The sequence below is a fragment of the Haliotis asinina genome, chromosome 11 (assembly GCF_037392515.1).
Source record: "Haliotis asinina isolate JCU_RB_2024 chromosome 11, JCU_Hal_asi_v2, whole genome shotgun sequence".
In the NCBI taxonomy this organism is placed as follows: domain Eukaryota; kingdom Metazoa; phylum Mollusca; class Gastropoda; order Lepetellida; family Haliotidae; genus Haliotis; species Haliotis asinina.
Window position 1 is genome coordinate 48956512 of NC_090290.1, and position 18049 is coordinate 48974560.

At 39.8% G+C, this 18049-nt stretch overlaps 1 protein-coding gene across 1 annotated transcript in view; it reads left to right on the forward strand.

Annotated features, from left to right (window-relative positions):
* Nucleotides 1-18049, forward strand: part of LOC137255496 (uncharacterized) — a 97065-nt gene that overhangs the window by 54068 nt on the left and 24948 nt on the right. The window contains exon 3 of the mRNA XM_067792932.1: nt 17606-17692. Within this exon, the coding sequence (XP_067649033.1) occupies nt 17606-17692 (87 nt within the window). The remainder of the gene's footprint in view (nt 1-17605; nt 17693-18049) is intronic.

Below are 18049 nucleotides of genomic sequence, written 5' to 3' on the forward strand. Positions count from 1 at the left end.
AAAAATTATGTCTGGACCAGACAATCCAGTGATCAACAGCATACGATTCAATCTGCATAAGTGGCAACCGATGACATGCGTCAACCAAGTCAGCGAGCCTGACCACCCGATCCCGTTAGTCGTCTCTTAGGACAAGTATAGTCGTCTTTTTGGAAACCATGAGTTGGTGAAGGCCTGTTCTACCTGGTCCTTCACGGGTCACTTATGACATGAACATAGTTGTAAAGATATGGGTCTCATCGCGCTACTCATTCTGGGAACTACAGTCTGTTTGGCTCAAAAGCGGACCGACGAATTGCTAATCTAACTAAAAACTAATAAACATATAATACTCAGTGAAACGCTTATCATAATCAAAACATCACAAAAACTCTGAGAAGATTTTGCAGAATGCATGTGATTAAAATGATTAAATATTGACACAGTTCACTATTTGTTTCAGAGGAGGAGTGCAGAGAAAGGGACAGTCAGGTGTTAGAAAAGCATATGCTCAAGTGCCGACAAAGTTATTGATTCATTAACCTGTGCTGTGACATCCTATCTCACACAACCGACTGTCCCTTTCCTTCACTTACGAACCGACTGAAGATATTTACAAGTTTAATATTTGCTATTTACTGCTGAAATCAACTGGGATATTGCTTACAGCGGCGTTAAATGGAATTCGATCACAAAGTCTACTGCGTTCTATGACTGTTTTATAAGATTCTGTTTCGAATTTTAATATTATGTTCCAAACATACACATTTCAATTTTATACGATCACGAATTGGACTCGTGACGATACGTTTTCAGACATTTTCTAATATAAGAGTTTTCAGAGTTTCTAATATAAAGTCGCAACATTTGATACACATATGAAATTCCGAAACAAGTATCGCCAAGTCATACAAACCTTTTGTTGTAAGGATATAAGCAAGAAAACCATATCAGTAATATCATGAAGTTTCGGGAAAGACTTCAGAGTTCAGTGATCCGACTTAATCCGGTAATCCGACTTACTTACTTACTTTCCGAGTCAGTGTTCACTGCTGGCGATACCGGATGTTCGTGAAGACGTACCTTCCAAAGCTGTCAGAAACACATGCAGAGGCCGGTCAGTTTAAAGTCAAAACAGGTAACTGAAGTTTACAGCATTTGAGTAATTTATTTGTTAAATTTGGAAATGTCATTAAGTCCGTAAGATTCAGAAAGCTTCAATAGAGCTTCGTAGGTTACCCTCCGAGCAAGTACATGTTCTTCTGTAAAAAGGACTTGCTTACTTGCAGGGATCTCCTAGAGGAAAAAGCGCCCGCGTGCCACGCTAAAGACCAGGGTTGATTCCCCACATAGGTACAATGAGAGAAGCCCAAATCCGGACTCCCCGACGTTATAGTGCTGGAATATTGTTGAAGACGGCGTAAAATGTGACTCAGTAACGACTGCATCTGAAATAATCCTTTTCACGCAGGCAAGTTATCATGGCATTGGGGTCTTCCTGATAGTTTGGGGAAGGTGATGGTATGGGGTTGGGTGTAGGGGGTAGGTGTGGTATATCTTAAGCTGAATCTTTATCCATTACATAATTATACATACGCAAAAGATTCGATTGGGGTCGTGAAATTCTAGATCAGCTGAGTCAACCAGAGAATGTCTCTTAGTGGTTATTATTGGTATAATGTCCGATTCTCGATTTACCTATGTGTAACCTTTCACTATCCTTAGTAATGAATCTCCAATGTACGATACCCGTGAAGGTCCCGGGGGAGAATAGGCCTTCGTCGTGAGAGGCGACTAACGGGATCAGGTGGTTAGGCTCGCTGACTTGGTTGACACGTGTCACCGGTGTGTGTATGTGTGGCTAGATCAGACTTCAGTTGGTTTTGTAGTGCCAGCTCACTGAAATACCATGCCACAGTTAAGCACGAATATCATTCAGACACATTATACTGACTGTTAAAAAGTTTTTTCTAAGTTTTAGGACATGCAGTCTGCAAAATCTTCTCAGAGTTGGTGTGATGTTTTGATTATGATAAGCGTTTCACTGAGTATTATATGTTTATTAGTTTTTAGTTAGATTAGCAATTCGTCGGTCCGCTTTTGAGCCAAACAGACTGTAGTTCCCAGAATGAGTAGCGCGATGAGACCGATGTCTTTACAACTATCTTCATGTCATAAGTGACCCGTGAAGGACCAGGTAGAACAGGCCTTCACCAACTCATGGTTTCCAAAAAGACGACTATACTTGTCCTAAGAGACGACTAACGGGATTGGGTGGTCAGGCTCGCTGACTTGGTTGACGCATGTCATCGGTTGCCACTTATGCAGATTGAATCGTATGCTGTTGATCACTGGATTGTCTGGTCCAGACATGATTTTTACAGACCACGGCATAAAACTAAACTCATGATGAAATGTCGTCGTCCAATTAAATCAGTGATCACTTGGACAAGTCAGTAATATACTTATTTACAAAACAGAAATCTTTTTGGAAAGCGACACCAGCGATACTTTGTAACTGTTATTAAAAAATCGGGATAGTTGGTTTTTATAAAGATTCTGAATCGAAGAGCCTTTGTTAGACGATAGATACAAACATTTGCCGAACTATACTATAAAGGAAGGGGGTGTTATGAACCAACGTTTTTGCAACATTCCTTCATGTAAGTCGTACAGATTGAATTCTCCATACGGCAGTTGTCTTCAAGGATGTCTGCAGCTCACTGTATGAAATTGATGAAATTATCACACACAGACATGTTTATAATGGAAGCAATACCGTTGCCAATACCCATAGATTTCTTCAAGGCGTACGGTGATATAGACTGCTTGATTCACTGACTGGCCTGTATCTGCTCGAATCAATACAAAATCTTGTTTCAAGAAATATTCATTATACTGAGCTTACTAATGCCATCAGAAAACGCAATTCGCTGAGATACATAAGTTGGTTGCCGGGTAATGTTAATTATTCAGCTATATGACGGCGAGGTGGAAAGCATCGAACCTTAACCATATAATCATTGACCTCACGAACATCGATCTACATTTGTGTAGATATGACGCATCGAGCAAGTCAGTGAGTTTGCCCACCTGATCCCGTGAGGGTCCTATTACAACAAACAGCAAAACAACAATCAAGTCATGACTCACGACAAATATCAGTGGCTGTAACAATCAGTGAGACAGAGCCAGCTTCATAATACCTCAGGGAAATGGAATGGTCATACTGAGTGAGTGAGTTTAATTTAGTCTTACGACGCTTTTAGCAATTTTCAAGCAATATCATAACGGGAACACCTGACATGGGCCTCACACACTGTACCCATGTGGGGAATCGAACTTGGGTCTTCGGCGTGACGAGTGAACGCTTTGACTACTTGCCTACCCCAACTGAAATAAAGTGAATGGGATTTTACGTTGCCTGCAAGATTATTTCCGTCACAGGTCGGTAAAGAAATACAATATAGGACTGCACATTTTACAAAATTCAAGCCAATAACGTATATGTGCCAATTTGTTGACTGTTCAGTGAAATCTATGTGCTCGAAGGGTGATTGTTATTATCCCTTTCCAAAGGAGTTATACTCAATGCCAAATCTGAATTCAACTTGAAATGACACAGAATGCAATCATGGTGGGAATAAGATGCAATTCTCAGCTGAGCGAATTTGATGAGGCAATCCAGGAGACGGGAAGAGTTGCTGCAGGGTTCAGACATCCGCGGAGAAAAATACTCTCAAAAACAACTCCGGGAGTAATCAGTTTGAATTCCTGTCAATGACTTGACTTTTTTAGCATCGCTGGTACAGAAACATCCAGTTTGTTTTATACGACACTGAGATACGCCACAGTCAATGACAGCCGAAAGTAAGTGAGCCGTTGTTTTCCTTTCAGCTAAAATAACAAATACGAATTCCGGAGAGAGTTATAGTGTTTTTATGCCACACAGTTTCTGTAGGCGATCGGGAATAGAGTTTTACCAATTGCAACATTACAGCAAGTCCATTTTTCAATTTTGTCCACACCATAAAACTAAAGTTCTTCCGCCCCTTCGTCTTTCATTTGCTAAAACGTCTGTTCAAATTAGAGAAGTAAGTAGTGTTATCCATAAAGTTTGTCAATCTTGTACTTCCCACCTTCTAAAATGCCACTCAAATACATTAGAGAAGTAAACTGAAATGTACACATTGACTTCAGGTCACGATCTCATTCGAGTTCGAAAATTGACAAAGTAATCCTTGTGCCTGTCTGTTCTCGAAGACATTAACACAGTGAAACATGTGAAAGTTCTCACGTTCACGCGTTCTTCAGTTCAGTTGTGACAAACAAAAATAAATCTGTTTCAGCGATGTTCTGTAGTTCGTCCAGTCAATGTACTTTTACCTGTAAACACAACATTTCTGTAAACTTTTTGTCCACTCTTTGATAGCAATTGCCGGTGGGACATTCTAGTTGTTAAGTCTTTCGTTCGTCAAGTCGATGACCTGTTTCAGTTCCACATTTGGGCATAGTTTATGAAACTTTATTTCTGGAGTCCCCAGCCGTGATATTGCATATATGCTGCTTAAAAGAAGGTAACAATCATTCATTCACTCATTGATAGTAGAGGATTTGCATTTTAAAAATGAGTTAGTGAAGACGTTGCTTTTGGCAATATTCAAGGAACACGTTCAGGAAATGGTGCCTGAATATTCGTTGTGACGAGCGAACACTTTAACCACACGTCAACTCCATCTCAGAGTTAACTTTCGGAAGTAGAAACTCCTTTAGATAAACGTACGTGGGGAAGGGAAAAGGAAGCGGTGGAATATCCGTCGGGGGGACTGGGGACTGGGGACTGGGGACTGGGGACCAGATGCAGGAGGCTAGGAAGGTTTGCTGGTTGTTTAACGCCGCATTTAGCTATATGGAGGCGTTCTGTAAATAATCCAGTGATCAACATCATGAGCACAAACCTACACAACTGCGATACAAATACAACCAAGTGAAAGACCCAGACCACTCCATCCTGTTATTCCCTTTTTCACGACAAGCACCCGTTCCTGAAGACCAATTCTAACAGGATGAATATGATATCAAATACGTAAATGTGGGTTTGTTCAACCTCTAATACTAGTTTTAATTGGTTATAAAAGTTAGTCGTTAACGTATTGGCTATCCACTCACAACTGTCATAAAGCTGGAATATTACCTAGTGCGGTATGAAACAAGGCGAAACTTTAAATGTCATGTTTGCGCAGGTCAGTGCATGTTGGCATGACAGAGACGAATTCTGTCTACGCACGTTCAAGTTCCTCGCAAGGAATCGGCTCATCTGTCTGTTTGATAGTTTATATAAACAGAGAGGATATTTTTTTTTAAAGTACCACTTATACGTAAGATACGTACAGCACTGGTGAAAAGACCGACCTTACTATTTGGGGAAATAGGTTAAGTTTCTGTTCATTGCAATGATTATATCGTTGCGTTTAATTCAACGAACGATATTAATGTTAGTTCTTTGGCGTTTTTAGCAATATTCCAGCTAGTTGGGGGCTATGTGTACATAATCCAGTCTGGGCCAAATGATCCTGTGATCAACAGAATGAGTATCAACTTTCACAACTGGAATACGTTGACAACCAAGTCAGCGAGTCTGATCACCTGATCCCATTAGTTGCCTCTCATTGTTTGCTAAAGACAAAGTCTATATCACTACAGCTGGTTGATTTTCTTCAACCTCGCCAACGTCACTGGTAATGGAATCATCGTTGTTGTTTTGTTTGTTTTTGTTTTTTTGTTTTGTTTTTGTTTTTGACTGGTATTAATACCGCTGTAGGGCATGAACTTAACTTCTAGAATGTTACTGTAAATACAATTTATGCTGACTGAGCAACTGATCAATGGTCAAGTGTAATGTACCTCTAGTATAAGAGCCATGTGTAAGATTAACGATGGTGACATACAAGTCAGTTTAATTAAATTGACAACCTGTTCCACAGTACCAGTTTGCACAGGTCACCTTTCAACCACTTTCTTCAGCTATAACATATCAATATTACTATCACATCAGATGACTGGTAATTACTATCGAGATATTTTACCGAACTGGTTCATGGTGTATTCAAATACATCTAAATGCTAAACATGCACAAAGGTGGCTATCCGAATCGAGGAGCGTTGGTCGCTCTTCAAATGTCGTGATAGTAATCTGCGAATTAATTCCATCATGTTTCGATGTATTGTGACTTTTCGAAACTTAATTGTCTCTTGAGACCTGAATATTATTCCTTTAGTTTAACGTCCTTTTATGCGGAATGTGTTGAATTACTCCAATATGGGTATCAATGAATATTCAGAAATATGTAGCTAGAAGATTCCCAATCAGCAGAACTCATGAAGTGTGATACAAAATTGAGCATATCACTTTCATAGATTACCCACAGTAAATACACAATGCCATTTAGAAAGTGGTCAAAAGTTTCTCTTTTTAAATTCTTTTGTTGGGCTGAGGTCCACTCTAAGACTCAGGCACTTAACTCGAGCCTCCCAGAAACTGGCCGTCTAGCCCACTCAGCCACCATGGAGTACCGGATATTGCTCAACCCAGAAGTACATTGTACTCCAATTTGTACTTTCCTGAGAACGTAAATATAACCTGTGTTACACCAACCACAGTATTTGGACAACTCCTGGTAAATTAGGCCTAATGAGTCCACTGACAGTGAGCAACTCATTCTGCAAAACGAAGAAAATATTTATTATACATGTGCGTTTGAACGGTATGCAAATGTTTACAGATAACGACGGTAATAACATGCTGTTAAACATGCTGTTATCCACAATCTGTTGTTGAGACTTTGTTATTCGTTCTAAGAGGTGAGGCAAAATGGGGCTTTCGTCACACTTAAATATGTTTCCCTTATATGAGAACGTGAATGGATGTGTATGTGTGACTGCCTTTACTATCACAGACTTAAGCTGGTTATAACATGCTAGCTCACTAGATACCATGCCGCATTCTGAGATGCATTTTTATGAGAGAGATTAATAACATCAGCAGACCGATAAAAAAATTCATTTTCCTTATATATTAGCAGTTTTAAGACAGACCCGGGAGTCTTTATGATGCAAGACATTCGAACCTGTATTTGAAACTAACAAGACGACCTCTTAACAAGACGACCTATCAGAAGTTTAAACGTATCATTTGTTTGATAATAAGTTGTGTCTCAACTTTCCTACAATCGCCAGCCCCAGAAGGGAAGCATAAATTCAGCCAGGGTCCATGCAGGTGGCAAAGTTACTATCAGTCCCTATGGTGACTAGTATGGTGATCTACCTTCGGTTGTTGGCCATCTATAGCTCGTTTTATATTGCATTGTCCTAATTTTGTCACTTAGAGACAGATTCTTGTTTTATGTTTTGCGTCTGGGATATTTTACTTCCTTTGACAGTGTTTTTGTGATTTCCATGTGTTTTTGATGAAGTAAAAAACATGGTTTATCACGATATGGCTGAAATATTGCCGGTGTGACTCAGCTCACTCACATTCAACAAAATGAATGAAGTAGGGCAGCAGTCGCCATCTGATTCAACGATGGAGGAACAACGACATGTCCTGTTCTTACACTTGTCGTCAATGTTGTGTCCAAAAGAAATCCACGGCGACGAATTGTCCAAACATATGTCGAACAACAATGGAAATCAATATATTAGATGATCAATGATGCTCCTAAACTAGGCTTGGGCTCCTAAATAAGAAATTGTAGACTTGGGCAGAATATGTTTTCTTCTAACATTGCCTTTCACAGAGACTTTTTACAGAAGCACAATACGCCGACTTCCGCTGGTTAAAATCATTTGTCTGCATCAGTTGGGAATGTCTGAAATGATATAGGCGCTTTAGTCCTTCCACCAAGTAGAATGTGTTAACCAAGTGCAAAAAATATTGTAGTGTCATCGATCGCATGTGAGAAGGGTCTCCCTTTCTATATTTATTTCATTCAAAATGACCACGTTTCTCAGGCTGTGTTTAGGTTGCTGTAAGTGGTGATTACATTGTGCATTGAAAGATAAGGAACTCAACTCTTCCCGTATGACCGTCTTCTATGTGCAGCAATAACATTTTGTAAAGGTCAGTTTTTTCGCCTCTGAGTCCTTGGGATGTTGGTAAAGGCACAATTTACCAACTTTCCCACTGTTGGCCTATATTATAGATTTGGTGGGCATACGCACTCTCTAAATAACTTCCTACAGATGCCACAAAAAAACAGAACCAGTTCTCATTGGTACAAAGACTAAGACCCGTGTTGACAGAATTGCATTGGCTACCGATTTGGGACAAAATTGACTTTGAGATCCTTTCTCTGACATACAAGTGCCTCAATGATTTGGCTCCCTCCTACTTGTCTGAACTTCTACAACCGTATGTCCCCGCACACAACTTGAGCTCAAACACATGAAATCTACACTTCATCCCATCCTACAAACTTAAATCCTTTGGATACCGATCTCTCTCGTACTCGGTACATGTGGTTTGAAACTCTCCCCCATGTGCCAATAAAAGCTCTGACACAATTGACATTTGTAAGTCCACACTTCTCTCACCATATTACTGATAATTTCAGTTGTAAAACTCTAGCGTAAATAGAGTGTATTAATATGAATTTATTACTATTGTCATAAATAGCCTCAGGCCGGTAAAGTCGATTTAATGCAACGTTGCATGATTTCATTCAATCTCTTTAATTTACTATTGTAATCTAGAAAGTGTCACTTTTTTTTAAACAACAGATTGTATGGAATCTTCCTGGGGGTTTGATAGGTTGTATTATTGAGTGAAAAGAATTATGTATTTTCAGATAAATGGGGTGTGAAATGGTGCCTTTACCGCCGCACTCCATATTTTTGCATTTTTACAATAAGTGGTTGATATCATGAGGATTGATCTACAATACAGGGAGACATTTTCTGAAATCCTCTTAGCGCTATGACATGCTAAGCCACGTCATAAGGCAGTTCTTAAATATTTGTGACGTACTGCAAACCCCTCCTAACTGTAGACTCCATCAACAACTGTAAACAACCCCCTGGCATACGATACGAAGTACTAGCCCCTTCAGGACCTAAAGAGCAACTGTAACAAGCTTAAGGCAACATTACATCGTAAGGCAGCATTACATTTGTCAACGCTACTGAGAATCCAAAAGATTTTGAACAGGAAAAAATACTAAGAGAGAGATTAATTTTCAGAGATACATTGATATGCGTGAGCTAAGTCAGCAAACTTGTTCATCTCTGATCCTGTTAGTGGCTTCTTACCACAATCAAAGACTGCTGAAGACGAACTCCAGCCGGAGTCTTCCGGGGATCCGTCACAGGTCAGTAAAGAAATACAATATAGGACTGCACGACTGCATTCAAGCCAATAACGTATATGTGCCAAATTTAACGACTGTTCAGTGAAATCTATGTGCTCGAATGGTGATTGTTATTATCCCTTTCCAAAGGAGTTACACCCAATGCCAAATCTGAATTCAGCTTGTAACGACACAGAAAGCAATCATGGTGGGAATAAGATGCAATTCTCAGCTGAGCGAGTTTGATGAGGCAATCCAGGAGACGGGAAGAGTTGCTGCAGGGTTCAGACATCCGCGGAGAAAAATACTCCCAAAAACAACTCCGGGAGTAATCAGTTTGAATTCCTGTCAATGACTTGACTTTTTTAGCATCGCTGGTACAGAAACATCCAGTTTGTTTTATACGACACGGAGATACGCCACAGTCAATGACAGCCGAAAGTAAGTGAGCCACTGTTTTCCTTTTAGCTAATATAGCTAATATGAAATCCGGAGAGAGTTATAGTGATTTTATGCCACACAGTTATTGCAGGCGATCGGGAATAGAGTTTTACCTATTACAACATTACAGCAAGTCCATTTTTTTCAATTTTGTCCACACCATAAAGTTAAAGTTCTTCCGCCCCTTCGTCTTTCATTTGCTAAAAAGTCTGGTCAAATTAGAGAAGTACATTGAAATTGACAGACTGACTTCATCTCACGATCTCATACGAGTTCGAAAATTGACAAAGTAATCCTTGTGCCTGTCTGTTCCCGAAGACATTAACACAGTCAAACATGTGATCTCTAACAGCCACCTTATCCAACGTGTGAAAGTTCTTACATTCACGCGTTGTTCAGTTCAGTTATGGCAAACACAAATAAATCTGTTTCAACGATGATCTGTAGTTCGTCCAGCCAATGCACTTTTTCCTGTAAACACAACATTTCTGGAAAACGTTTTGTACACTCTTTGATATTAAGTGGCGTTGAGATATCATAGTTGTTAAGGCGTTTGTTCGTCAAGCTGAAGACCCGGTTCAGTTCCACATTTGGACATAATTTGTGAAACGTTATTTCTGGTGTCTCCCGTTGGGATGTTGCTTAAAGCGGTGTAAAATCATTCACTCTTTGATAGTAAAGGATTCACAAAGAATGAGTTGGTGAATAAATGAATATGGTTTCACGCCGCTTTGAGCTGTAATCCAGGATTACCACGTTCACACGTGGAGGGTGGCGCTCTAGTCGTCGCCGTGACGAGTAAACACTTTATCCACCAATTTTACACCATCTCCCTCCGTTGATGGATGGATGGATGCATGGATGGATGGATGGTTGGTTGTTTAACGCTACATTTATCTATATTCCATGACGGCGGTCTGTAACTTCAGTAACTCTCCAGATCTAGTGATTGACAGCACGAACATCACTTAGCTGATTAACAATATCAGAAAACAAGTGACAAACTGCCTCTCTAAAAGACAGTATACAATCCTTAATTTATTCCCTTCATGTCGAGCTTCAGGCAGGGTAACAACACGTACCATGTTTTGCGGACCAGACCTTTGGAATCGAATCCCAGTGTCACAGGACAGACGCTATATCCACTATTATAAACACGTACACGTACAGCTATATATATGCACAATGAAACTGAGGCGGTTGGGTAGCCTAGTGGTTAAAGAGTTTGTTCGCCACGCCGAGGGCCCAGGTTCTATTCCCCACATAGGTACAATGTGTAAACGCCATTGTTAGTGTCCCCCGCCTTGATAATGCTTTATTTTCTAGACGTGGAGTAAAACTAAACTCACTCACTCACCCATGAACTTAATGATACCATATTATAGTATGAACTGCTGATCAACGTCGATTTAGAATATTACCCTGTGTCCGTGGGGTTTAGGCGTTCGATATTTTTCTGTTCATCATCTCCCGCTGTGATTTTATCTCAACGTTCTTTATCTTAAATTTCCGCCGTTGTAGACGTGTATGCCCTGATGTGATAACACAGCTCTTACCCTGCAGACTCATAAAAACCGAGGAATTAACTTCTACATCTTATGCATACAAAAAGTCTTTCGGAAGTAAAGGCGCTTGATCGACATCATGAATGATGATGAAATTTAACCATAACATGTCAGGACGTAAATGTGTCATCCGAGGCTTCTAGGACCAACGCTTGAATTATACGTCTCATTTGGTCGCAGAATATGTATTTATTGCCCAGCGTCGGTAACATTGCGACCTGTCATAACTCTACAGTTTACCATAGGCTCACGAATGACATGCAAAGTAATCATAACGTTACGACCTGTCTTACGAATGTCCAAGCACTACGAACGTTTTTTGGATAGGGAACCCGGTAATTACATACATTTATAGAGTCTTTTGGTACTATGTATACATATGACTGAAGAGTACATAAGGATATCATTTTCATGATGCAAAATTGTAAACGTTCATTAATGACAAGATCTAGATCGTGTTTGACTAAGTTTTCATGTACATTAACTTTGTCATAGCTAAATTGATTGCTGCCAGAAGACAAGGTTGTTATGGACGTGAACTTCATGTATATACTTACTCCTTCATCAGTTCACGGGTTTTGTTACATGAGGTTGGAGAGAGGAAATACACGAAGCCCATGGTATATGTGAAATACTGTGCAAACCGACTTTCTAAGAGGTTCCAGTTTTGATTCTTTTTGGGTATTGGTAATGCTTAAGTTTTCTTTCTAAGCTAAAAGTCACTTTAATGTCCTAGTCTAATATTCAGTAATTCAGTGAGAGACGCATTCACGGATATGTTTTAGCCTTCCCAACATGTGGGCACCTCGCAAGTGGACTATTAAACATCGCCGTTTCCAGGGCATTCAGCGTCAAACTTGTACCACCGCGGTGTGAATGCTTCTGAGAGGATAAATTGTGCGGAAGCAATTGGGTCCAGAAAATGGTCAGATCCCAAACTGTGTGATTCACCGGTTTGTGACATCCACATGGTGTTGTATTAATATATTGATTTACATTTTGACATTTAGAGGTAGAAAATCGTTTTGGCAAGTATATGAAGGTAGTGTGGAAAAGTATGCTGTGGAATATTCATGAGTAGGGGCTGGGGGCTGAGTAGGTTTGCGTGTTGTTTAACGCAGCATTTAGCAATATGGCAACAATCTGTTAATAATCCAGTCCGTACCAGAGCAACCGGTGATCAATAGCACAGACCTACACAAATGAGATGCACTGACATTTGTCAACGACCCTGGCCACCCCATCCCGTTAGTTCTTTCAGCACGGGCTGCTGAAGACCAATTCTACCCCATATGTGTGATAAAAAGGGGATAAAATAAGTAAATGTGGCTTTGTTTAACGGAACCACTACTTTCGACCGGTTCTAAGTTAAGTTAATCGTTAACGAATTGGCTATTCACTCGCAACTGTCATACAGCTAGAATATGGCATAAAGAAGTCCGGCATAAAAAGGCAAAACTCCAAGTGTCATGGTTACTCAGATAAGTACAAACTCGCTTGACAGAGTTAGACGAATTCTGACGCCGATCTACGCGAGTTCGTTCCTCGCGTGACATAGGCTTATGTATCTGTTTGATAGTTTATATAAAGAGAAAGGACATTTTTGTCAGAACCACTTATACGTAAGCTACAGCACTCGTGAAAAGACCGACCTTACTATTTGGGGAAATAGGTTAAGTTTCTATTCATCGAAACGATTGTATCCTTGCTCCTAGTACACCAAAGCATCCGAAAATATGACATGTTAATGGGTGAGTGATCAACAGCATGAGCATCGATTTACACAACTGGAAACGATGAGTCAAGCAAGTCAGCGAGTCAGACCACCTGATCCCGTTAGTCGCCTCTCATTGTTTGCTAAAGACTAAGCTGCTGACAAAGCCCACGTCACTACTACTGGTTGAGTTTCTCGACCTCGCCAACTTCACTTCTAATGGGATTACTTTCGCTCACTGGCATTAATAGCGCTGTAGGCATGTGCCTGTGAAGTTCTCAGATACTACTGTAAATAAACATCCTGCTGACTGAATAACTCCAAAGATCATTGTAGGCATCTTGTTCAATGATCAAGTGTAATGTGCCTGTAGTAAAAGACAGAGTCATGTGCAAGATTAACAACATATAAATCGGTTTAATTAAACTGGCATTCTGTTCCACAGTGCCAATTTGCACAGGTCACCTTTCAAACACTTTCTTTGGCTACATGTCAATATTACTATCACATCAGATGACTGGTAATTACTTTCGAGATATTTTACCAAACTGGTTCATGGTGTATTCAAATGCATCTAAATGCTAAACATGCACAAAGGTGGCTATCCGAGTCCAGGAGTGTTGGTCGCTCTTCAAATACCGAGTGATAATAATCCGCAAATTAATTCTATCATGTTTCGATGTATTGTGACATTTTGGCATTTATTGTGACTTGAGAGCTGAATCGTATTCCTTTAGTTTAACGTCATTTTATGTGGAATGTGTTGAATTACTTAAATACGGGTATTAATGAATATTCCGAAATATGTAGAAGACAACGTGATTCACAACCAGCAGATCATATGAAGAATAATACAAAACTGGACATCTCACTTTCCTCGATCGCCTAGTAACAACATAATAGTCAAAAACATTTAGAAAGTGGTCAAAAGTAAAACATAGTATATCTGGGATCGCACTTTCTCAGTAATGTACAGACTCAAAATTTTTGTTGGGTTGAGTCCCATTTGGCATCCCAACCCACTCTTAGACTCAGACTCTGGCACCTAAATGCCAGCACACAAAGTCGGCCGTCTAGCCCTCTTAGCCACTGCGGCTTCCCGACTCAAAGCAACAAAAGTGCTAGCATATGCATTTTACCAACAAATTACAACCCTACATATGACATATATGTGTTACATGAACCACAGTATCTGAACACCTCCTGGTAAATTAGGCCTCGTGGATCAACTGACAGTGAACAGCTCTGTTCTGAACAATCATGAACATATCTATTTTCACTGTTAGATCAATAGGTCTCAAAGATTTACAGATAACAACGATATTACACATATACTATACATAAAAGCTGTTGCCGACTTTGTTACCCGTTCTCAGGAGACATTATGGAAAGATCCGGGTTACAATTGGTCTTCAGTAGCCCTTGTTTGTGGTCAGAGGCGACTAACGGGATCGGATGGTTAGGGTCGCTGATTTTGGTTGGCACATGTCATCATATCACAGTTACGTAGATCGATGTTCAGGCAGTTGATCAATAGATTGTCTGGTCCGATCTTGATTATTTATCGTCAGTTGTTTTCAGTTATATAGCTGGAATGTTGCAGGGTGTTGTATTAAACAACGAACCAGTCACACTGTTCCAAAATCAGCCCAGCAATCTATTCAGTTTGAAATATAATATTATATTCACGGTGCAAATTCAGAGGGCAGAGAGATACCTAATTTAACACTACCTAAATATCCGAGTCATAATAGTCAGACATCAGACATAGAAACCATTCCCTTGGGACATGATTCCTTTAAAGCAAATACCATAAACGCATATCATTATCACAAGACCAACCTTTAAATTAGGATACATATTTTCTTTCAAGATTGTTAGATCGGTTGGCGAAATGAAAAATGAAACCGAATTGGATATGCGGTTCTAGTCAGTTGCAATCCAAACCCTGCTTCTTAAGAAGAGTAGATAATCGAGTCTAGACCAGACAACGCAGTGATCGTTGCATCCATTTACGCAATTGGGATACGATGACGTGTCAACCAAAGCAGCGAACCTGACCACCCGATCCCCTTACTCGCCTCAGTTTTAAGCCGGATCTTATCTTATGATATGCATAGGTAGTTGGAAACTAACCACGGATCTTCCCGGAAGTTGTAGCTCGCAGCGTCGTTGTTCTGCTTTTAATATAACATACAGTCGGGGTGTTGAAAGTTGACCACATTTCGATATTTCAGAAAAAAAAACAGTTATCAAATGTTCACCAGGAAACTCAGTAAATGAAAATATTGGGCAACTCTCACAAACTGTGTGAAACATGCCAATACGAGGATCGGTCAAGAGTAGTCGGCCATTTCCATTTCATTTCTAAGGAACCATTAGCAAAGTCATATCTAAAATTTCATATATGTGGCAATGTGGTTAACGAGATGTTAGTCATCACAACACATTGTGGTATAATATTTCGAGGGTCGTGGAGGTGTTCGGATGGGGTGGGATGGGTTAAGGACAACCTCATTTCTTAATCATTTTGTAGGGTAGAATGTTTTCTCGCACTTTAATATAAATGCTTGAGTTATGCGGACTCAAAAACACTAAAAGTTTCTTGCATGTTTGTTTCCTGAAGTTTGTGATGCATTTATTGCAGATTTTGTTTTTCGCCATGATATTGTTGGAATATTGCTTAAAAGTGGCGTAAACCCCTACTCACTCTAAATGTTAACAACTCATGTTAAATTATACAGGACTCTCAGGGATTTGGAAGTTTACAGTCTGTTTGCATTGAAAATTTACCGATGAATTTCTTTTTAAACAAAAAAGTAAATCGAATAAAGTGAAATTAAGACTAGGAATCCTCATAATTCGTCCTTGCCAACTGAACATTTAAGAGTTAGTTTTCTGAAGTTTAAGAGATCAAAATAAATTTCCGGAAACGAAACATGGTAACTAAATTATTTTTGTGTAATACTTTGGAGAACTAAATGAGTCGATGACAACCACGGATTCAACACAGCTTCGCGTTAATATGATGAAACATATAGGCATGCAACAGGCGGGGTCTTCCGTCGTGAGGAAACTACATGTATATGGGTAGTTCTCTCAGGAAGTGGAATGCGAGTGCGAGAAAACGGGAATTCGACATATGCGAGTTCTACACAGGGAGATTTGCATATCACGATATACTATTCTGAAAGAAGAAACATATGAAAAGCGCTGCCTGTGATATTCCTGAAAGTCTTCTCAATGCAGTCTTCAAATGTGATGTTCAAATATCCCACACTTGCTCACATACTCATAAACACCACTGTTTAGAAGTAGAAGGTTGCTACGTGTATACTTCGAATTATCCAAGGTTCGACACAGGCGAAAACTGGCGACTGAAGGGATACGCATGGACCAAGCTAGGTTGCAGCTTAGTGTCTAAAAGTTGGGAGCCGTAGGCTAGCTTAGTGTTTAAAGCGTTGCCTCATCACGCCGACGACCTGGGTTCAATCCCCCACATGGGTAAACAGTCTCATAGTCCCTGAACCACATTATTTTCTCTTCCGCCCAGTCGTTTCTTCAAAGCTTACATTTCCACATGCTCTCACCTTGGACTCCTTTTCAATTTGATAGCCGACTGGTTAAAGCGTTAGTTCATCACGCCAAAGATTTCTCACATGGGTGCAATATGTGAAGCCTACTTCGGATGTCCCTGCCATGATATTGTTGGAATATTGCTTAAAAGCGGCTTAAAGCCCTACTCACTCTAAATGTTAACAACTCATGTTAAATTATACAGGACTCTCAGGGATTTGGAAGTTTATAGTCTGTTTGCATTGAAAATTTACCGATGAATTTCACTTTAAACAAAAAAAGTAAATCGAATAAAGTGAAATTAAGACTAGGAATCCTCATAATTCGTCCTTGCCAACTGAACATTTAAGTTTCAGAATATTATTCAGCATAGGATAAAAGTTGTTTAACAAACGATCATAATTTAACATTGCGTTATTTGTTTGTATTACAAGAGGACGTGCACATTAAATGAAACACCGTGAACAAGTAGGCTTGGCCTCACCACGTGCCGCACATGCATTTGTTTCACTGTTCCAACTGCTGCCTTACCCCCTTGTAATACAAACCAATAATAACGATTTGAATCTATGATCGTTTTTGGATCAACTTTTACCTTAAATTGAATAAAATTCTGAGAATTTCAAAGGGCAAGTTAAAATTATGAGGATTCGCAGTCTTTATTTCTCTTCATTTTTTTTCACATTTTTTGTTTAAAATAAAATTCATCGCAAACAGACTATTGATTTGCTTCATGTTGGGCTTCATCATAGCAGGCACAGCTGGGCGGAAGGGAAAATAATGCGGTTCAGGGACTGTGAGACAGATAAGGACCAAGACTTTTCGTCGACGCAGCCGTAAGTTCGTCAGGGTTATCAATCGTTACGTTCATTCGTTCGTACTCCTTTAATATGATCCCTTGTAACAGCGTCGAACAAATATTTACCTACAGGATCATGTAGTAAACACACACGAGTAATCTGCCCTTGGCTAAACACGTCAAATAGGTCATTTAACTTTATCACCGACAACGATGTTGTCCCATAGCGTTTTGGTGGCCGTAATCTTCTTTTCGTTAACTGCTCACCACACAGGTAGGTATTGTCAAACCAAACATACTGATTCAGTAATCTTCAGAACAAACAGATATGGGTTATGTCCAAAACATTATTGGAAAGATGTCGACTTCAGATGCATGTCTTTTCTTCAGGAGTTTACCATATGTCTATCACTTGTGTTCTTATCAAGAGAGGCTACACCTGTGTGCAGGTCAGCGCCAGCGACGACATGACCTGCCTTGTCCATTCCTTCACCTTCTACTGCGACGCGACGTTTCACTGCTATGTAACCACATCAGTTCAAACTCCTGTTATTCCGGACAGTCGTTTTTACAGACAATTATTTTATACACAGTTATATTTAACACTGACATAACTATATACATATAGCCA